Here is a 23,689-nt window from a genome sequence, read left to right as displayed (position 1 = left end):
ATAAAGAAAGAAAAAAAGAACACAACCTAACAACGCAAAAAAAAAGTAAAGCCGTAAAGAGTAACGCTAACGTCAAATCCCAGTACTAAATTCGGGCTCTACAGATTATGAGCACCTAGGCATTATGAAAATTCTATATACCTAGGCGTCTGGGGATTTTTATGTAAGTAGGTATAAGTACCTAAATCCCAGACAATGGCGCCATTATTATCAGCTTGGCAACAAGAATCGATATTTATGTCTCGTAATTGATAAGCCTGCATTAGATTGGACTAAAATATAGTAGGTAATAGGAAGGTTAATGCCGTAAATCCAGGAATTGAATTGTCACGAAAATGATGATCAAAAATATTTATACAGTGTGGAAAAAATGTATGGGCCCTGGGCTGGGGGGAAAGTACCTTAAAACCTTAAATCAGCTCATTTTACTTATAGGAAACATTCTTTAGTTTTTAAAAATAAAAATAAACAAAACTGCATTAAATGTAGTTAAAATTTCTTTTAATCAATTTACTTGAATTAAATTAGTTTTTTTAATTTACTTACATACTATGTTACTAACCATAGTTTGATAAGTGTTGTAACTACTAAAATCATATGGATATGATTTTAATAGTTACAACTGTTGTGTTTGAATTAAAATAAATTTAATTTAATTAAGTTTCGGTTAATAGGTAGGATTAGGAACCTACTTACTTAAAAGTTTTAAAACTGTTATTTCACATAAAAGCTGAAAGACTCAAATTGTTTTGTACAAAACCATTGTTCCTTTATCACAAAGGAGCATAGAACATGTCCAAACCTGTTCAATGTTGTACCAGCTTGCCTTATCACTTATGTGATATGCGATGCCTTGGTGGAATTACTCACTTTATATGTCATGAAAAACTATTCCTTCTCCTTGATACAGTAGGTATTACATACTCTCCTGACCTGAGTTCCTCAGTCCTCATAACCACAGACCGATGCGATAAATTGCAGGGTGAGCAGAGCCCTTTAAAAACAAATTTTACCATAGACACACTTTGTAGCTTTCACATTTCCCGCGTGTTCTTTTCTTTTGTTTATTAGGTACATTTCATTTCACTGACTCACAATTTTTACTCGTTATTATTCACAACAGACTTAACGTAAAATTAAGTTTTTAAAAAACCCCCTGTTTTGAAGCCTTTAATTTCATTTGTCTTTTAGAGTTCCGATATTCGGTTATTAGGGCTAAATAGAAATCTATTTAGCCCTAAATAGTTTTAGTTTCAGATGTTTCAAGTAAATAGTGAGTTGTTCGTGTTGTTTTACCAAAAAAGTGTGCTAATATGAACAAACACGAATCGTGTTTGTACACCGGATTAAAATATCATCAGCAAGTGAAGAAAATATGAAAATTGCTGTGTTGTCTGTTCCAAGTCTTACCATTCATATCCAAAAAGTTCTATTTTGCTATCCATTATGCATATTGCATATTGATGGACTTGCTTGTGACCATGTTACTTTTGTATAAATGTATATTGCAGATTGCAAAATGCAGTTTTTATCAAGTGATCCAAATGAAAGATTGTTAGCACAAGGGCAAATTCATTTAGCTTTAGTCCTGAATTAGCCATTTAATGTAGATAAGATATCTTATACCTACCTATATGGAAATAGAGACAAATAAACTTTTCTTTAAATACACTATTTACAACAAATTTTAATGAATAAACTAGTAATAGCAAGACAAAATAATTTCATTAGTTAATAGTGTCATTGTGGCCTTTAATTGCTTACCAGAAGCCTTTATTTATGATTATAAAACAGTAGTAAGTGTTATTATGGCATTATAGGTAGTGTCATTAATGTCATTATGACTCATTAGTAACTGTTACTATAATTATGTTTACTTAGCTAAATAGCTTAATTAATACATGAAATCATGTGGATAAACATACTTGCAAAGTACCCAATATAAATTAATTTGCAACAGAAGCAAGACAGTTAATTGTTTTTGATGTGATGATTGTTCAGAAAACAATTGACTTGTTTAATAGTAGCAATAATAAATAATTAGCTGTGAAGCTGTGATTGCAATTCAAAGCAATTAAAATTGGTGCCTCGCTTATAATTTCAAATTAACATTTTTATTGCTAATACCCGGCATATTAATAAACGTGCACTACCCAGTTGTTGGCCTATCAAATCCATTTTTAAAGGTCGGAAAAGGCTTAAGTAATAGTTTACTACCTACCTAATCCGTGAAACTTCTAACAAAGGTGGCATTATACCACTGGATCAGACAAGCAGGCGGGCAGGAATACACATAGGCAAATTAAATTTAAGTTACTTTATTGTTGTTAGTGTGCTTATTTTGAAATAAGAACTTACTTATCTGATGAGTTCTACAATTTCTTTTGGATAAGTAAAAATGGTAAAAAGATTTTATTTCATATTTATTATATAAAAGTAAGAAAGTTTTTTACTTTAACAAACATACAAGGTGTTAGTGAGTAGAAGAGGAAACATTGCAGCAAAAAGTGATAGGGAGATGAGCTAGAAACCTTTTTTAAAGGAATGGTTATGTGTATAAACTACTGTTGAGATTGAAGGACTGGATAAATCGAAGAGGCTTTATCGAGAATATCAAGCAGTGGAAACTAATGAAAACTAGAAGAGGTTGTCTTGGAGCACCTGTTACGACACAATTCACACAATGAATTCATCAACATCATCATAGAAGGAAAATTTGTAGGAAACAGGAAGAGAGGGAAGCCAAGAATGTTCTCTAACGTAAACATTCCCCATACAAAACAATTATACAAGGGCATACATGTGATACATGCATCAAGTGAAGGAGAAAATTTATGTCATGTCTTATCAGGCTGTCAATGAAAAAGGCAAATGAACGAAATACATGGGAGATGGAGATTAGCTTCACTCACAAGAGCGCAGCTCTGAGTTTATGATGATGAAAACCTACGTGGTTAAGTCGCTGGATTAAAGAGCAACAAATAGCGATAGGAAGACAAGCAAGATACCTTTTTAAAGGCCATAAAAACTGCTGCTGAACGAAGGACTGGATAAAGCAATAAAGTATTTACCCAGCAGTAGGAATCGCGGCCATAATACTAAACGTTGATCGAGTTGATTACTTACCGGTCAAAGTTACATCCAAGCTGTCGGAGTACACCGTCGACACCCGGTACACAACAAGCAGCAAACACAAGCTGAAGTTGACCGCCATCACTATGTCAATTAAAACCTATCACAACTAATAAACACTAAACAAACATCGCCACAATCCCAACACGCACGTCGTCAGTCATCACCAATATTCTATTTTGAAAATACAACTTCTATTAATAACACTTGTACGGAAAACACATTACAGTTGATATTACACTGGATTACGTATAATATCAGTACTTAGTTAATTTACACACTTAGGTTATTTTCAATGTTTTTATAATAAAGTTTAGGATTGAACACGCGCTTACGGCTTCGGTCGCTGCGCGACAACATACCACCGCAACTGACAATGTGATACTGACCTGACACTCCTGACAGTGACAGGAGGAGGAGCGAATGAAAAGAACGTATGAAGAGCGAGTGAGCGAATCCGACGCCGGCCGAAGCGTAGTGATGCGGCCTCATTCAATCTATGAAATTAGTCGATAAAACAATGTTCTCATTTTAATGTTTAAGCATGAATATGAAACGTTTAAAATAACTTGAAAGGATTGTTAATATTCAAAGAATTACATAAGAAATACATGTATTTAATTTTATTTATTTTTAAAATATTAAATATATATAGATTATGTTTTATCACTACATAGAATAAAACAAAGATCCGCTGTCTGTCCATCTGTCTACGCATTTTGATGTGGTTTTTTTTAAATAGATAGTGATTCAAGAGGAAGGTGTATATGTATAATTTGTAAAGGTTTTGTGTAAACTAGATGAACTACCCGTGCGAAGCCGGGGCGGGTCGCTACCGCTACTACAAACTACAATATAGTTATTAGTACGATAGTCTGAGTTAGCTAACCACCAACTAGTTTTTATGAAAATTTTGTAACACATGCGTTTTTTTTAGTTATAATATGAGAGGTAGTGTTTATTTTAACTAGAAAACTGAGAGGAAATCAAAAAAAAATTACAAATATATTATATTTTATAAATATATTTTAAATATATATACTTAATATATATTATTATTTATTTTAATACCTCAGCTCAGGTTCTTCAGGGACAACTGACACAACCAAAATTTGAACCATACTAAAATTGTTGTACGTGCATGTAGGTTCTATAGCTGCGGATTTTCCCTAAGTGTTAAAAACTTGTTAATAAAAACCCTTATCATATCATAATTATTATAATCTTAAGTAAGAAGCTAAGCAAATTAATATTGCGTCTGGTTTTCGAGATAATATTTATCGATAAAATCAAATCGATATTGGTTTGTACCTATTGAATCGCACGCGATCGTTCAATGGTGGATGAAGCCGTGGCGCTACGAATACGAATCCACGTCATTGTAAATTGAACCGTATTAAACGGTTACATAACACACTATTTATTTTAATTGTTAACTGTACCTAAGGTGTATATTTGCGTGGTGGCGCCACATGGGTACGTTTTTGTAGGTAGCCGGCCGGCGCTAGGTTTGCGCTGTCGACTGCCGTACACATTCTTTGACGTCAAAAATGGGAAATCTCACTGCCGTGCGCTACCTATATTGTGCATGTGCAATAGTATGTAGGTAATAGTAGTTTATGTGACTGCTACATATAGTTTGTCAAAGAACTGTCTCATTTCAAACATAGACAGAGAACCATACTGTTATCGTTGTCTTACACTAGTACTAGCGTCTAGCACCCAAAAAAAAGGATGAATATAGTTTTTTTGTTCTTATTAACTGACAATTTGGTTTGACCAACTATAATTAAAGGCATGTGCGTTTCATAAAAACATTACACGAGTATTTTAATGCCTAGTAGTATTCTCTTTTTAACCGACTTCAATTTCATAGAAAGAGGAGGTTCTAGACCGCGAGCGAGGCGCAAATTTCGTCAGTCATCGCCTCCCGGGCGAAAACTCGTATAGCGGTTAACGGCTATGTATGATGAACTCTCGTGAACGTCAGCTGCCGCTCCGTTGGTGGGTTGAGGAATGGCAGCCACCGAAACGCATAATACGGTCTTTCGACCGCGATACAACCAGCTGAAGATTTGTTTCATTAACAATAGCATCTAAACTATCATCTGACAAAGTATCAAACGGGAGGCGATGACGCCGATGACTGAAAATAATTTTCTTGTTTACATGTTCATGTGACCAGCTGACGGTCTTTTCACAGCGATACAATCGGCTGACGAGTTTGTTTATTCACAATAGCATCTAAACTATCATCTGACAAAGTATCAAATGGGATGCGATGACGCCGGTGACTGAAAATAATTTTCTTGTTTACATGTTCATGTGACCAGCTGACGGTCTTTTCACAGCGATACAATCGGCTGACGATTTTGTTTATTCACAATAGCATCTAAACTATCATGTGACAAAGTATCAAGCGGAAGGGGATGACAATTTTTTTATAGACTATTTGCTGCCATCCCTCAACCCACCAACGGAGCGGCAGCTGACGTTCACGAGGGTTCATCATACATAGCCGTTAACCACTATACGAGTTTTCGCCCGGGAGGCGATTGGTCATGGAAATTTGTTCCTGGCCCGCGGTCTATTCTGTAATTGGTTTGATGTTTTTTTTACGTCTCCAAACATGTCCAAACTTAATGTACCTTATACGTCTCTGTAATATTGTATACATAACTAGCGACCCGCCCCGGCTTTGCACGGGTAGTTCAACTAATTTAAACAAAACCTTACAAATTATACATATAAACCTTCCTCTTGAATCACTCTATCTATTTAAAAAAACGCATCAAAATCCGTTGCGTAGTTTTAAAGATCTAAGCATACATAGGGACAGACATACAGACAGCGGAATGCGACTTTGTTTTATACTATGTAGTGATCTAGTGATACACTGGACTTATTGGATACATAAGTACTAGTTTACTAGTTACATATTATGTATTCTGTAGCAATGCACTGTTAGCTTAACAGTCTTGACGAGATTTATTTAAGTGATTTAATATAATTTCATTTTGACGCTCGGATAGACTACATTTACAATACTTCAATGCATTTACACCTCCACATCTTATTAGTAGGTAGATACTCTTGAACCTTTAAGTCTAAGGAGAGACTTTGCCTCCTTGTGTGTGTTCTACCGCCTGTACAATGGGCTGTGCTCTGAAGAATTGTTTGACATGAAGCCAACGGCCGCTTTCTATCACCGCACCGCTCGCCATCGGCAAGGCGTTCATCCTCACACCCTAGCACCACAGATTAATAAATAGCTAGCACCTAAATGGTCGCGTACTGTGCGGTTTAAGAGGAATTTCCTTCGGCTTCGGCTGTGGAATGAGCTCCTGCCGAGGTTTTCCCGAGGGGCTACAGTATGGGGTTCTTCAAAAAAGGAGTGTACAGGTTTTTAAAGGGTTGGCAACGCGCATGTAATACCTCTGGTGTTGCAGGCGTCCATAGGCTACGGTGACTGCTTACCATCAGGCGGGCCGTATGCTTGTTTGCCACCGTCGTGGTATAAAAAAAAACTGACATTGGGGACCTTTTACATCTCCAAATTTAATGTATTATTAACCATATAGACTAACATCCCTGTTATATTGTATTGATTGTAGTAATCTAGTAATTATTTATTTTAAGATTTGTATAAGTACGTACTTAATGTAATGTTTACCCAGGTATTGGCTGTTGTATTTATAAATACAAATCTTATAATAAATAATGTAAGTTGCTAAATATTTTTGAATTTTGAATGATGTACTCTGAAGTACATATACATACACTGCATGCTTTATCTACACACATATTAGTATAAGCTCTCTATGGTGTGTTCAGGAACCGCATGTTACGACCGCCATTGCGGCATTTGTTCAGTGAATCACAGTACGAGTAACGCTGTATTATTCTCTTAGGTATTATTCTCATCGCAATACAGTTAAAATTGGGTAATTTTTGAAAAAAGTAATTAACTACTTTGCGTCATAATTTATTATACAGTATAATTTTAGTTTTTAACCGACTTCAAGATTTCAAAGGAGGAGGTTCTCAATTCGGTTGTTTTTTTTTAAATGTTTTTTACTCCATAACTCCGTAAGGTTCTGTGGTGGTCTATGAGAGAGAAAGGAATGCCAGAGAAGTATGTGCGGCTTGTTCAGGCGATGTATGATAGAGCCAGTACTCACGTCAGGTCTGAAGATGGAGTAACCGACAAGTGCAATGTGGCAGTAGGTTTACACCAGGGATCGGCTTTTAAGTCCATATTTGTTCCTCCTGGTTATGGATGCTCTGACATCGAACATACAGGAGGAGGCACCCTGGTGTATGCTGTTTGCCGATGACATTGTTCTTGTCGGAGATAATGCACTTGAGGTCCAGAGCAGGCTGGTAAAATGGCAAGAAAAGCTGGAAGCTGGAGTGTGGGACTGAAAATCAGGGACCGGCTCGCTATCCCTTATCGGGGTTTTATAAGGGTATTGCATAAGGCTTAACTCACCATACCCTTTGCCAGACGAAACCCTTTGTTTTGCTTTTAAAAACCCTTATATAATGCTACCACACTTGAGTAATCGGTAGCCCAAATACCCTTACAAAACCCTTATCATCCGCTCACCAACACCTTGCATATTGCTTATAAGGGTTAGCCTTATAAAGGGCTTCCCTTTTAGCATATAAGCGTGCTAATCTAAGTCGTCTACCTTGTTCATAAAGCACACGTTACTTCGAATCCGAGCGATCGTTGGCGGCGACGGCGGCGTTCTTTGACTAGGCACGTATTTTCTTTTCTTTTCATACACTACCGTAGATATATACTAATCCTGTCTCTTTCACGCAAAGGGAAACCTTTATAAAAAGCGCTTAAAGATAAGGGTAACCCTTATTAAGAGCTAGCCTTATTTTTGGTTAGCTTTTCGGTAAGGGTTAGTCAAAGGTAAAGGTATGAATGGGCTTGCAGTTTAAAAGGGAAAGTCTTTCAATGTGTTAGCCGTGTTTAAGTGTCGCCCATTGAAAGGGTTTTATCGCGGAAAGGGTTGTCCGTTCCCTGCTGAAAATAAGCAGAACCAAAACGGAGCACATGTTCTGCGATTTCGGTGGTCTATCCAGTTTTTCCCATATTGCCTTAGATGGTGTATCCCTACCAGTCTGCCCCGACTTCCGGTACCTTGGGTCATTGATCCAGGGCGACGGACGCATAGACCGTGACGTGAAAAATAGAATAAATGCGGGATGGATGAAATGGCGACAGGTCTCTGGAACAACTTGCGATCCACGAATGCCTCTTAAACTTAAAGGGAAAATTTACAGGACGATCGTGAGACCTGTTGTAATGTATGGATCAGAATGCTGGGCGACGAAAGTGACGGATGAAAGAAGAGTGCACGCAGCGGAAATGAGAATGTTGAGATGGATGTGTGGAGTGACGAGAAAGGATTGGATTAAGAATGAGTATACATATTAGGGGAAGTTTGAAAGTAGCACCAGTAACGGAGAAGATAAGAAGTAGTAGGTTAGCGTGGTATGGGCATGTGATGAGGAGGGATGAATGCCATATAGGCAAAAGAATGTTAGGGATGAATGTTGATGGACGGAGAGCGTATGGTAGACCCAAAAAGCGATGGATGGATTGTGTGAAAGAGGATATGAGAAAGAAAGGAGCGAGTGCTGAGGTGACGAAAGATAGAGGAGAATGGAAGAGAAAAACATGTCGTGCCGACCCCACATAACGTGGGATAAGGGCAGGAAGAAGAAGAGAGACTCCATAACTCTGTCATTTCTGGACCGATTTTGAAAATTCTTTTTTTGATTGTAAGAATATACATACAGATTGGTCCCGTTTTTATCAAAAAGCAGTTCTGATGATGGGATCCATGAGGAATCGAAGGAAATCCTCAAATGTTAAAGGCATACATATAGTGATTTTAGTATTTTCATCAACAAATCAAGCACTTACATTTAAAAAAGTGACATTTGATGAAGTGGAACTGCTGATGATGATCAGAACGGAACTCTTCAATGACGCATATTTCACATTTGGCGATTTGTCCTATTCGTTATGTTTGTTAAGCAAGTTAAGTTTTCAAGAAACATTTTTGTCAAGCTCGAGTTCTGATGATGGGATCCATGAGTAATCGAGGGAACTCCTCAAATGTGAAAGGCATACATAAAGTGATTTTTGTATTTTTATCAACAAATCCAGCATTTCCATTTTAAAAAGTGACCTTTTATGAAGTGGAACTGCTGATGATGATCATAATGGAACTCTTTAATTACCCATAGTTTACGTTTGGCGATTTGTCCTCTTCTTTATGTTTGTTAAGCAACTTAAGTCTTTAAGACATATTTTCGTCAAGCTCGAGTTCTGATGATGAGACCCACGAGGAACCGAGGGAACTCCTCAAATGTGAAAGGCATACATATAGTGATTTTTGTATTTTCATCATCAAATCCAGCATTTACATTAAAAACAGTGACATTTGATGAAGTGGAACTGCTGATGATGATCAGAATGGAACTCTTCAATGACACACAGTTCACTTTTGGCGATTTGTTCTCTTGCTTATGGACCCAGACCCAAACTTGGACACGGACTCGGACCCAGACCCGGGTCTGGACATGGACCCCAACTCGGACCCGGACCCGGACCGAACTCTGACCCAAACTTGGACCCGGACAGCCGGACACGAACCCGGACTCGGATCCGGACCCAGACCCGGACCCGGAAATGCTACTAGAAAAGTGGGTTAGGCGGGTGGGTGGGGTTTGAACTGCGATTCTCACAGAACAGAACTGCTATCAGAAAAGTAGGTTAGGTTAGGTTAGAGCTGTGATCATTACAGAAACGAAATGCTATCAGAAAAGTAGGTTAGGTTAGGTTAGAACTGCGACCCTTACAAAAACGAAATGCTACTAGAAAAATGGGTGGTTTTACCTCCTTTTCTACATAATTAGGCAAAAGATGCTGTCTTTTTCATTTCATTGTCTGGAATCTAAGAGTGCACCATCAACAATAAGTGAACTTTCAGCGGCATCCCCCATTGAAGTCGGTTTTTTTTTCTTAAAAATTATTTGCAATTCGCCTAAAAAGTTTGATTGGATAGACATGAATGACATTTTGGATATTGGACATTATTTCTTCTTTCTTGTGATTTTGGGGAAGATAAAGAATGAAATAATTTAATTCGAACGAAACTATATCATTATGATATTTTTAATAGGCACATCAGGTTTTTATTAGCTTTATCCATTTATAGCGTTAGAAATGTCACCCTGCGTAGTTATCACGGTTACTGTTGTTGATCGTCTTATCCCTCGTTTTGTTGTTGTTGGTTTTGTTGTGGTTGGTTTTGTAGTTGTTGGGTTCATTGTTGTTGGTTTTGTTGTTGTTGTTGGCGTAGTGGTTGGTGTTGTTGTTTGCGACGTTGTGGTCGGTGGTGTTGTAGACGTAGTTGTTGATGTTGTTGTTTGCGACGTTGTGGTCGGTGGTGTGGTAGACGTAGTTGTTTGCGACGTTGTGGTCGGTGTTGTTGTTGGTTCTGTTGTTGTTGGCGTGGTAGCTGGTGTTGTTGTTAGTGACGTGGTAGGTGTTGTGGTTGTAGTTGTAGTCGTTGTTGGTGTTGTAGTCGTTGTTGGTGTTGTAGTCGTTGTTGGTGTTGTAGTCGTTGTTGGTGTTGTAGTAGTTGTTGGTGTTGTAGTCGTTGTTGGTGTTGTAGTAGTTGTTGGTGTTGTAGTCGTTGTTGGTGTTGTAGTCGTTGATGTTGTTGTTATACGGGTTGTTGTTTCGGGAATGGTTGTTTGTACTTCAGTTGTAGGTTCCTTAGTTGTTCGTTTTTTAGTGGTAATGACGCGAGTAGTAGCACGCTTAGTTCTGGGTAAGATTTTGGATTTTGTTGCTCTCAGTCGTAGTTTTGTAGCTTTCAACGGTTGCTTTGTAGATGGATTGTTTGGTCTCTTTAAAATTCTTTTGAGGATACTCTTGGGGATCCAGTGTCCAGGAAACTCGGATTCTATAGGGTTCGAGATGAACACCAGAGGGTCGTTTATCATGCCTTGGTGTATGGGTGCCGCACTGGCGCCTGCGACCGCGGTGGTTATTGCAAGTAGCACATTGGGAAACACTGCAACAAACGGTTTCTGTGTAAACTAGCTAGAGTAAAAAGAAAATTAAAGACGCGGCATTGGATTTTTTACCGAGTGTTCTCACATTGAATTTGTCTTTAAACAGAATAGAATAGAAATCATTTATTCAGACAACACATAAATACAACACATATATAGCAAATATAAGACAAAGATAAACGAAACAGTAGAAATAGAGATGTGAAGCCGAAATGGTCTCCATCTCCACTCAGCAATGCAGCTGGCACGACTAGCGTGGTCAACGGCGCTGGTTTTCTGAGGAGCCAGCGGAGTGTGCGGGACAGCATAGTGCGGGACGGGACAGCATAGTGCGGGACGGGACACGTTGTGGACGACGTGACATAATAATATTGAGTACTAATAATATAAATATATACATCGAATTTTTACATAACTTAACTGGTGAGTAACTAAAGTACAAAATAGGTAGTAATGACAATGACGGGATCCGGATTTTTTTAAATATATAGCTTCAGGCAGCAAAACTTTGGTGGTCCATTAGGTACGCTTTGAGTCTTGATTTAAAGGAACCAATAGTACTGCTCTGTCGGATTGGTGGCGGAAGATTATTCCAGCACTTCATGGCAGCGTAGCGAAGCTGTCATGGAATGCAGCGGTTCTGTGCCTTGGGCATAGTAGTCTGGGACCACGCCTGATGTGTTGATAGATGGTCAATTTCTCAAATAAGTACACCGGCCTTTTACTGTTACAGGAGCGTGGCAAAATGTAGAATGCGTCGATTATTCATGTTTAAGAGTTTATTAGTACTCAGGTATGGGCTTATGTGCGACCGAGGTGGTATCGGGAAGCAAAAGCGTGCGCAGGCATTATACAGTCGCTGAATAACTCTTTTGGTGCGAGCTAGTAAACAGTTTATTATTATTGAATCAAGTAATGATTCAAAAATCGTTTCTTTAGTTCTGTTTCCCGGGGGGCCAGCAGGCTTAGCACGAATGCACCGCTATGGTATCTCGCGCGCAAGATGGACTACCCGTCTTTTTCTAACTGAATTAATTAGAAACGCATGCGTATATTATTATTAATTCTTTATTTCAGATAAATTTTATCCATAAAATCTTAAAATGAAAATAAAAATAAATCTTTTTTTTTATAGTCTGTCTCGCCCGCGAAATTACTGTCACGTCACGCTCGTGCTAAACCTGCAATTTAAAATTCTGTATTACGTTTACGAACAATTGATCATCGATGACGTTACCTGACGGCATGGTGGAGTGCACATATGTGTTTGTGTATAAAACTGAATTACCATCGGCTTGCCGATTACGATAACTAAGTACCATATTCTTCACTTTCTACAGTTCTGCACGAATGTCGAAACGTAATAAATTTCTCAACAGGTTTTTTTGATGGCCCTTCGTAGCTGCTAAACGGTACTTACGCATATCTCTGCAAAACTGTAACAGTTGGTGGGTCCATCTATTTGTAAAAATGTCCCTTTTTTACAGAAAAACACAGAAGAGCAAAGAATAAACACCAAGGGACTATTGGACGGTTTACTGTGTACCATGAATTGCGTGGAATAAATGGATATATTAAACAAAGTACTTACTTTTTGGTTTTTGTTGCAGTTTTTCCTAATTACAAGCAAGTTTACTGTCTGCGTAAGAATTGCGCCTTAATTAATGAATATTTTAAAACCTAATTACCATACTAAATTGAGCGAAACCTCTGGCAATATCGTAAAAAGCAGTGTTTGAGAAACTTATTCTAAATCAACTATTGTCACATTTCATCACCCAAGGTCGATGAACTACTGGCGCCGGTGCGGTACCAACTCTTAGCCGTCTTAAAAGGGGCATAAAATATTATTGGCAACGCTCAGATTTTCTAGTAGTTTCAGGGCCCACTTAATATTCGTCGCGACCCGCCAATGGGTCGTCGCGATCCATAGTTTGGGGAATGATAGTCAAAGGCATTTGATTGCGTTGATCACGAAAATTTAAAGAGAAAATTAAGCCGCTATGGGATAAAAGCTAGTGCCCTTGACCTAGTCTCACGTACCTTACGGTTAAAACTCAGCGAGTAGTTATTAATAACACTCAATCGGCGGGGTCCCCGCTAGTCCTCGGAGTGCCTCAAGGTTCAATTCTTGGTCCCTTCCTGTTTTTGTTAACATACATTAATGACTTTCCAAAAGTTGTGCAAGATAGACATGATATAGTGTTTTTTGCAGATGACACTTCCCTTATATTTAAATTGGACAGAAAGGAAAATAGCTTCGAGAACATAAATCACGCGCTATCTACCGTAGTAAACTGGTTTACGGCAAACAATTTGCTTTTGAATGACAAGAAAACCAAGTCCGTCAAGTTTACACTACCTAATATCAAGCAGGTAAATAACAGCAAGATAAAAGGTTATGATACGCTGGAATTTGAAGATCAAACTGTTTTCCTGGGAGTCACTATAGAGTCTTTAGACTCAAAACTGCATTGGCATGCACATATAGGTAGCATATAGCCACTCTAGGCGGCAAACTTAGTTAAGCAGCTACGCAGTGAGGAGAATTAGATAGCTAACAAACGTAGAGACGAGACGGTCAGGCTGGTATACTTTAGTTACTTCCATAGTGTTGTCGTATGGAATTCTATTGTGGGGAAACTGGGGAAAAGCGGCATATATTCAGCCAATATTGATGAAAATGAAAAATGAGCTCTACGTGCCATCTATGGACTGGGAGCTCGAGTATCCCAAAGAGAGAGATTCAAATAGGTTAACATCTTTACCGTTGCATCTCAATTCTCAATACATACTTGAGAATATTATGTATGTTCGGAGAAACATCCTAAACAGGAAATTCAAGCTCAATTGTGATATCTATAACTATAACACTAAAAACAAATAAACTTGCCGTGCCCGCCCACCGCCTCCGTAAGGTTAGTACACCTTTCGACGTTTTTATAACAAAGTCCCCGCTGACATAGTGAATTTGGCACTTAACAAATTTAAGTCACATTGTTATGCGCTCTTGGCGAGTAAGGCGTACTATACTGTAAAAGATTAAGACGATGAAGATCACTTTAAGAGTCCCCGGCAAGTTCGTCCGAATTTCACCTTCCCATACAAACGGAGTTTAGTTCTCATTTTAAAACTACGTGTTGGATCTAGGTCTGTAATTAGTTTATATACCTCCAGTTTATAAACCAAACGAAATAGAGCAAAAATAAATTTAGTATGAAAAACTTAAATTCGCTGTATTATTTTAAGCTACATAAACTAATTACAAACATAGATATACCTTATCCTATTGTAAGTACAAAGTTTCAGAGCCAACTAGCTACTCGTTTTAAAATGAGAGCGTAACTACGTTTGTATGGAGAACCGAGCTTGCCGGGGACCCTTAAGCCAGTAGCTTGATCTTGATAGTATGATAAAAATTTAAGCAATATATTTTTTTTTCTGTGAAATAACCATACTAAGTGTCCAGTAGAACTGACACAAGAGAGTCAAGAGACCATCATGTTCTCGCTTGATTAAGCATTGTTTTAATTTTGGACAATTAAAGACCTTATACACCTCTAAGATTTTATTTTATTTGGAATTGGTTTTATATGTAAACATACCTATATTTTTAATGATTCTGACAGGTAGAGACCTTTTCATCTCTAAGTCAATTTAAGTTTGTAATTTAGTTATTTATACGTAGGCATACTCCTTACAAATTATGTTGTCGCATTTATGTGGCGCTATGCCGTCTTTAATGTAACATACGAGCAGAAGTGTTGTATCTCACTGAATTAATTAATTTTTATATATTATATTAATAGCCCGTTAAAGTGTCCCACTGCTGGGCAAAGGCCTCTCCCCTTGATCTCAACAACTCCCGCTGTTGTGCTTTTTCCGGCCAGTTACTGATGAAGGTGTCTAAGTCGTCCCGCCATCTCCGACTCCGTCTGGGCCTGCCACGTCCGCGCTTCTTTTGCGGCATCCACTCGGTGGCTAGGCTATACTAGCCCGGATCCGGATGCATGCGGCAGACGTGACCCGCCCAGTCCCACTTCAGCCTAGCGGTCTTCTCCCCCACGTCAGCTATGCCTGTTTTTGAGCGCAATGTAGTGTTTTTATATACATAGATATATTAATACACATGTACAGCCCGGCGGCTTGAACATGTCATGCTTGTTTAAAAGTCTTTGCTTACGGTGGCGTCGTTAATCGGGTCGCCACTTTCCCGAATGAAGGTTAAGGGAGGCGATGGCTGAGATTGAGATAAGTACCTACGCGTCATACTTGTGAACGGGTGCTGTTTGTGGAGACCGGTCTGTTTAACTTACACGGGCTACATGTTATAAGTACCTATGTAACTTTTGAATGGCATTAACGTGAGACAATTCATTCGGCTCTTGTCTGTTTGTTCTTGTCTTTTAATTACTTATATAACAATTCAAGTCTTGGAGACAATGGAGACCCTTAACATCTCTAAGGATAATTAGATGATCGTTTTATTATTATTATACACGGCACATATACCAACCCCGAAATCGCTGTTTCATTCAAAAAAAATTAGGCTGTTTCATACATTTTGGCTGGTCTGGTCCATTTTCTATGGGAGGGTAAAATTTGTTTTTGCGATTTCGTGGTTGTTCCCATAGTAAAAGTTGCTCAGCATGATCCCAAAACCTCCCTGGCAACGGGAATGTACTTATTTTTTAGCCACCCTGTATATTGTATATTATCTCTGACGCTTAGACTTTTACAATTTTAGTATTTGTCTGTTGTTTGATTGTTTGTATATTTTTTTATTATAGTTTTTTTTATGTAAATAATTCGACATGTATATTAATATTTCATTGATTCCATAATTGAACGTAATTGTATTTTATAATTTTTGGTTATTTTTAATGCTTGTAAAAATTTCACATGTAAAAGTGCCCCTGTAACCTATTTGCTGAATAAATGTTAATTCAAATGAAACTAAGTCATTAAAAGAGGTAAGGTAAGGTACCTGGTACCTACATCAGGTTTTTATCCGCTTTATCCATTTACAGAGTTACCATTACTACCACTTTCGTCGGGTTTCGTTGTTGTTGTTGGTGTTGTTGTTCTTGTATGTTTTGTTGGTATTGCTGGTTCTGTTGTTGTTGGTTCTGATGTTGTTGGTTCTGTTGTTGTTGGTTCTATTGTTGTTGGTTCTATTGTTGTTGGTTCTATTGTTGTTGGTTCTGTTGTTGTTGGTTCTGTTGTTATTGGTTCTGTTGTTGTTGGTTCTGTTGTCGTTGATTCTGTTGTTGTTGGTTCTGTTGTCGTTGATCCTGTTGTTGTTGTTAGTTCAGTTGTTGTTGCTGTTTCTTCCGTAGTTATTGGTTCTGTTGTTGTTGTAGCTGGTTCTGTTGTTGATGTTGTTTTTGTTGTTGTTGGCGGTGTGGCTGGTGTTGTTGTTGTTATAGTTGTTGTTGTTGGTGACGTGGTTGTTGTTGTGGTTAGAGTTGTTGTTGTGGTTGGAGTTGTTGAAATGGTTGTTGGTGTTGTACTCGTTGTTGTTGGGGTTGGTTTTGGCGTTGTTGTTTTAGGAGTGGTTGTTTGAATTTCAATTGTAGGTTCCTTAGTTGTTGGTTTTTTAATTCTGGGTCTGATAATAGATTTTGTAGCTCTCAATCGTTCTTTTGTAGATGGGTTATTTGGTCTATTTAAAATTCTTTTGAGGATACTCTCGGGGATCCAGTGTCCAGGAAACTCGGATTCTATAGGGTTCGAGATGAACACCAGAGGGTCGTTTTTCATGCCCCGGTGTATGGGCGCCGCACCGGCGCTTGCGACCGCGGTGGTTATTGCAAGTAGCACATTCGGAAACACTGCAACAAACGATTTCTATGTAAACTAAGAAAATTTATTGTTCATGGGATTTTTTATCAAGAAGTTCTCGATAAAAAATGAATCAATTTCTCGACGAGAACGTGCTACAAATTCCGACTCGTGTCTCTAAACATATTAAAGTCAAGTGTCAAGCTTAGATTCAAAAACCGGCCAAGTGCGAGTGGGACTCGCGCACGAAGGGTTCCGTTTAATTACGCAAAAAACGGGAAAAAAATCACGTTTGTTGTATGGGAGCCCCACTTAAATATTTGTTTTATTATGTTTTTAGTATTTGTTGTTATAGCGGCAACAGAACATCATCACCATCTGTGAAAATTTCAACTGTCTAGCTATCACGGTTCATGAGATACAGCCTGGTGTCAGACGGACAGAAAGACATACAGACATACAGACAGACAGACAGACAGACAGACAGTAATAGGGTCCACGTTTTTACCCTTTGGGTACGAAACCCTATAAATCGTTTAATTAGTTTTATTTCCGGATTGAACTTTGCTTTCATTTCACATTTATGTTTTTGATGGGATAAGTAGGTGCACTTACTTTTTGCTTTTTGTTTCACCTTTTTCAAGCAAGTAGTTACACTATCTAAGTAAGAAATGAAAAGTCAATTACTAATACTAATTATACTGATAAGCGCCATAATTAATGAATATTTCAAAGCCTAATTACGATACTAAATTGAACGAAACTTTAGGCAACATAGTAAATGCTCGTTATCGTATGCATTTTTTGTTAGGTACTTGCTATTATTTGTGTCATTGTTCACAAAATAATCTCAAGTGCTAATTTTGCCACCGAGTGAAAGATAAAAAATTTCACCACACCAACGAGAGATTAGTAGATTGTGTCACAAGGGAGCAAAATGACATATTTACGGCGCGGGCGTATATTGAATCCGAGAGCGTAGTGAGGGATTCAAGTGTTAACGCCCAAGGTGGAAATAATTTTGCTACCATGTGACACGTACTGTTTTTCACATCACCTATGAGGAAATTGTTACGTTCCAAAATATTATTTTAACCAATTTAACCTAAAAATATTGTAGGTATACAAAAAAGAAAAAAAATCATGAAAGATGAGGGGGAAAGAAAAGTGCTACTTTGATCCCCTCTAGCAGGGAAAAAAAGTGCTACTTCAACAATCAAGAGAGCGTTTACGAGCTGGTGTGGGGTCATTCATTTATTACGTAATATGATTTCGGGGGGAGGGGGGTCGAACATGTCTTACGTGTTTTGAGGTGATTTAAACGACATAGAGTAGTAGGTGTCATATCAGACGATACACTACCACTTTTGTATTTTTATGTCCTTGACTGTACCTATCCAAATAATGTCCATGGCAAATATCATCCAAATCGGTCCTCCAGTCAAATCAGTTTTATCATGAAAAAGAAAGAAATATAGACATAAAAATCCATAGGTACTTCCTGACAAACTTTCGAATTTAGGTCTAATACTTAACTATTAGTTGGAAGTAAGAGAGAATAGATATCAAAAACGTGAGGCCGAGTATTTACATTTTATTTACAGTTATGTTTATGTATGCACAATACAAACATATAATTTACAATATTTCTTTGTACACCACATTGTGAGTCTCCCCGGCTGGCATCAGCACGAACAGCTCCATGCAGCAGGCGGTCTAGCATAAGTTGCGACTCCATACATCTAGCGCGACTTCAAGTATGGACTGGTGTAGTACTGTAAGCTTGCACTGTATTAAATAAACAATAAATGCTCTTAGAGCACGCCGTTGTTTGGTGGTTGTTGTAGTTGTCTCGTAAATAGCTGAATTTTACGAGAAGCACGTGGACTACCGGCCGTTGACTCCAAAATGGTGATTAAACACGCTTTGTGATTAATTCTCCATTCATTGCACACTACTATCACATTAGATTACTGTATAATAAAAGGGCGAAGGGCGGGCGCTGGTTTCTGCAAACGTCCCGTGCGTCCTAGAACCTCCGGGTCTCAGTCGCTCTGACGGGAAGAGACCGGATGGATTGACTGGTTCCCTGGGAGAGAGGGAAATGTTTAGTGTGGGACGCAACGTGCGTCAGCACTTTCGCGGCGGCGCATATTAGCCGTACTGTGAGAACGGCAGGGGCAGCTGCCGAGTTGGCTGCAGTTCGCAAGCGGGAGAAATACGAGGTCCTGGCGAACTATTTATTTGTCCCTCTTGCCGTTGAAATTACGGGGTGCTGGTGTGCGGAGGCCAAGGCCGTTTTCGGGGAAGTGGGGAGACGCATGCGAGAGAGAGGTTTAGATCCTCGCTCTGGGTCCTTCCTGATGCAAAGATTGTCCGTCGCGGTTTAACGTGGCAACGCGGCGAGCGTGATGGGCACCTTTGCGTCGGAGGGGGGGGGGGGGGGGGTCGCGGGACGATTTAAACGGCTGATTATTTAAGATGTGACTGAATGTGTGTTTGTGAATTGTATAACAAAGGAATTAATCACGAGGCTATTATCAAAATGGCGTTCGAACCGCAAGTCCATGTGGGATGTTGACTCGACGATCATTGTTCCTATAGTCGTGTCAGCGAACGGTCTCATTGCGAAGAGTCTCGACCACCACCTACAGAGACTCTCGCTGGGTGGTTGGATCAAGGGTCAGATGCAGAATGCGGTAATTTTGGACACGGCGCGTATACTTTTAGTACGTCGGTTCCTCACTCTGCGGCCCTGACCACCGACAGCTTTCCATTGCCCCGCTGCCGGCGGCACTCCAGGTTAGGTTTTTTATAATGTGTTTATATGTATTTTGTATTGTTTTGTAAGTGTTTTTATATTTTACTTTTATATTCATATTATAGATAACCTAATCCAAGATATAAAAGGTGTAACATGGCAAACCTGCATAGTGCAGCCACCGCGCGCACTGGCTGGCTGTAAAAAAAAATTAAGCCATTCGCCCGTCTTTTGTTTTTTTTCATAATTTTTCTCTGGGAATTTTGTTGCAAATAACCCACAACTCTGATTACTAATATTTATTTAATGTGACTCCATGCTTATGTGATTTGTGTTAAAAGTAAAACGATAGTAATACGAGGGCTGCGACTAATGCAGCCCTTTCTTTTGGTTTAAAACTGAAGACGCATGATTGAAGCTACTTATTTTCTGGATATTCGCTCCTGAAGTTTTTATCTGCTTGCGCCTGGTGAGCCCGCGTAGCCCGCAGTTGCTACTACCGCTGCGGAAATTCATCATTCGGCTCGACGAAGATTGGAAATCGAAAACGTTAAGGCCAGTGACGATATTTTATTGGTTTTGACTCGTGTACTGACAGAAATTAGTTTAATTTATTGTACATATTTTATTATTATATTGTTTTACTATAAGAACCTAGTTTTCATTTTCTTCCGCTCTAGTTAGCCGGCTACATTAGAGCGGAAGAAAATGAAAACTAGGTTCTTATAGTAAAACAATATAATAATAAAATATGTACAATAAATTAAACTAATTTCTGTCAGTACACGAGTCAAAACCAATAAAATATCGTCACTGGCCTTAACGTTTTCGATTTCCAATCTTCGTCGAGCCGAATGATGAATTTCCGCAGCGGTAGTAGCAACTGCGGGCTACGCGGGCTCACCAGGCGCAAGCAGATAAAAACTTCAGGAGCGAATATCCAGAAAATAAGTAGCTTCAATCATGCGTCTTCAGTTTTAAACCAAAAGAAAGGGCTGCATTAGTCGCAGCCCTCGTATTACTATCGTTTTACTTTTAACACAAATCACATAAGCATGGAGTCACATTAAATAAATATTAGTAATCAGAGTTGTGGGTTATTTGCAACAAAATTCCCAGAGAAAAATTATGAAAAAAAACAAAAGACGGGCGAATGGCTTAATTTTTTTTACAGCCAGCCAGTGCGCGCGGTGGCTGCACTATGCAGGTTTGCCATGTTACAAAGGAATGAATGAATAATACAAATATGATGATGATGATTGTTTCATGTTCTGATAGGTTATTCAGTGCCTGGGGTGTTAAAAGGGAGCGATTTTCTTTTATTTTTGCGCTACGACGCACGGTTTAAAAGATACAGCCCTATAAAGATTTTTTGTTCATTGTGTTTTTTATATATTACTCAAGGGTTCCTTAAAGGAGGAACGAAAATTTGGTAATTTTTACGCTGCGACGCACGGTTTAGGAGGTCTATGAAGATTCTTTTTTTTAGTTTTTTTGTGTTTTTATATATATTACTTAGGTTTCTACTTATGTACCAAATAGGAAATGAAATAAAACGTTCGTGTAATATATTTTTTTTATTTAATAATAGGGAGTGTTAAGCAAAATTCGGCGTAGGTGGCGCCACTACCACAATCTGAGGGTCCATCGCGAAATAAGAAAATCGAACTTTCGTTATCTAACATCTCTGTCGCTCTTGCCTAGGTAATATTCGATAAAGAGGCAGATAACGAAATTTCGGATTCGCGTTTCCTGGTAGGTCCTCTAAAAACCTGTCAAAAACCTGTTAAAGGTACTTACAGTATGTATAAGTTACTCTACGGTTTACAAAAAAGGCTAGTGCTGCACTCTGGTGGCAGAACATTGCAGTAATATCCCCTAGTCCTCGAAACTGAAATAAAAAGTTTAGTTTTGTGAGATAGGTAAACCAACAATAAGTTAGTACTTAGTAATAAAAGGACCATTCATCAATGATCATTAACATTAATGTCTCTTATTAGTATTATACTATAGTCTGGCAAACACAATATGTGCAGTAAGTAAGAACAAAAAAAACTGTAAATGTTGATAGGTTATTGATCTGAGGTCAATAAATACACAATGCCAAAAATATATCTAACCTTTCATAGCATTTCATAGTTAGCAGAAAATTTCGAAAATATATGCAAAAATCTATACAGACTTGAATGTTAATTACATAAACAACATATCGATTTCAATGTTTAGGTCAGGTCCTATAGGCCCCTCCAGACTATGTGCGTGAATCGCGGCGCGACTTCGCGGAGAGAACATGTCGCGACGTTGACGTATGACTCCACACTCGCAAACTTCACGGCGATTTCGCAGTTTGGTTCGCGCCAAGATTCATATTCATATCTTTATTGCTATCATGTTCATCATAATACAGGTGTTACAATAAATACATTTGTAGGTACATGACACCCTTGTAGGGCACTGCAACATTCTTAAATCTAGGTGTATTTTAACATTTCTAGTACTAATCATAATATGTACTTAATTAAAATAATATCATTAATGCATAAATTGAATAAAAATCGAATTATTAAATAATTAAATATGCGTCAAAATATTGGCTTACAATCTTTATTGTTCATGAAGAATTTAAATTAATTAGAATTATTCTTTAAAATTTTAGTGTTAATTATATTAGGTATGAGAGTAAAGATACTGGCAGGTAAAAATGAATTATTAGTTTTCCGAAAAAAACTCTTTAGTAGAATAAAAGTTTTTCTGTAGTAGATATTTTTTTAATTTGGTTTTAAATTTGGGTAGGCTATTTTCATAGATGGCGGAAAAGCATCAGCTGATCGAGTTTAACTGCTAGTTATCTATGGCATCATACGTGATTTAGCTATTTTTCCATTTTGTTTTGTTGTAAAACCGTAAAATATAGCCGCTTTATATAATATAAGCCAAACTAACAATTCTATGGATAAAATAATTATCTGAAATAAAGAATTAATAATAATAATAATATAATTTACTTTATACAAAATAGTGTGTAATGTGGAGTCTTTCCAGTTCTCCTTTGACGCGGGCTAATAAACCAACAAAAAACGGGGAACTAGACACGAAGGCGTGAACAATCTGCGAAATCGACGCCACACTTACGTTCGCGGCTTCGCGCAATGACTCGCGCATGAGTGTGGAGGGCCCTTATACATTAATTTCTTCAAAATTATACAAAACTCACCGAAGGTTCGTGCGTATTTTTCTTTTCTTCCCGTATGCGATTTACAGCCCTCGATCACACAAGACATTATCACATAGGGAACTTCAAACCATGACAATTAAAAACTCGGAACGTTTTCCAACAATCTTTCAGGAATAGCAACAATATAATTAAAATTAAGCAAGATGACCGCTGAAACTCCGCGAAATATTTCAACTAAAATAATACGACTATGTCAAGCTGTTACAGTTGACACCTACCTGTGAAACGAACATGAAACGAACATATATTTTATTTGGCTGGATTATATTGCAAATTACAACCTATGGATGGTAGAAAGGATGCCAATCTCTTATGGCAGAATTGTCGCAAAAGTGACCGCTTTCAGCTTTAAATAATAGTTCCTAATCTCTCCGGTGGGGCTAGGTAGGCTCTGAGACCAAAGAGTATTGTAATATATAGGAGACCCTATGATATGAACTATAGAGGTATAATAATGTCGAGATGAAATGGGGGAGGGGCAGCAAATAACCCGACCAAATTACGTAGGTTGTTTCTAGTATGTTGTCAGGACTGTTAAAACGTGTTTTTAATTTTGTCGCATTGTGTATGTTCTGTCCCTCACGGTCGCACGGGTGCACATCTATATAAAATACTAGGTGTATGGTCTAGGTACTTCAGTGTAATGGTGGCGCCGCCTATTTACT

General features: G+C 38.2%; 2 protein-coding genes across 2 annotated transcripts in view; both read right to left on the bottom strand.

The window, feature by feature from the left end:
- Positions 1-3,522, bottom strand: part of LOC134745948 (BMP and activin membrane-bound inhibitor homolog) — an 82,458-nt gene extending 78,936 nt beyond the window's left edge. Inside the window, exon 1 of the mRNA XM_063680090.1 lies at positions 3,127-3,522. Within this exon, the coding sequence (XP_063536160.1) occupies positions 3,127-3,214 (88 nt within the window). The 5' untranslated portion in view covers positions 3,215-3,522. The remainder of the gene's footprint in view (positions 1-3,126) is intronic.
- Positions 3,523-10,365: 6,843 nt separating this feature from the next.
- On the bottom strand, positions 10,366-12,876 carry LOC134745850 (salivary glue protein Sgs-3-like). Its single transcript, XM_063679941.1, has 2 exons — positions 12,836-12,876; positions 10,366-11,243 (listed from the first exon to the last, which is right to left on the bottom strand). Coding segments are annotated over exons 1-2 (879 nt in total). The 5' UTR covers positions 12,837-12,876.
- Positions 12,877-23,689: the final 10,813 nt, after the last annotated feature.

Source organism: Cydia strobilella, chromosome 12 (assembly GCF_947568885.1).
Source record: "Cydia strobilella chromosome 12, ilCydStro3.1, whole genome shotgun sequence".
NCBI classification, from domain to species: domain Eukaryota; kingdom Metazoa; phylum Arthropoda; class Insecta; order Lepidoptera; family Tortricidae; genus Cydia; species Cydia strobilella.
The sequence above is the reverse complement of the archived record's forward strand: the minus strand, read 5'-3'. Positions and strand labels throughout refer to the sequence as shown.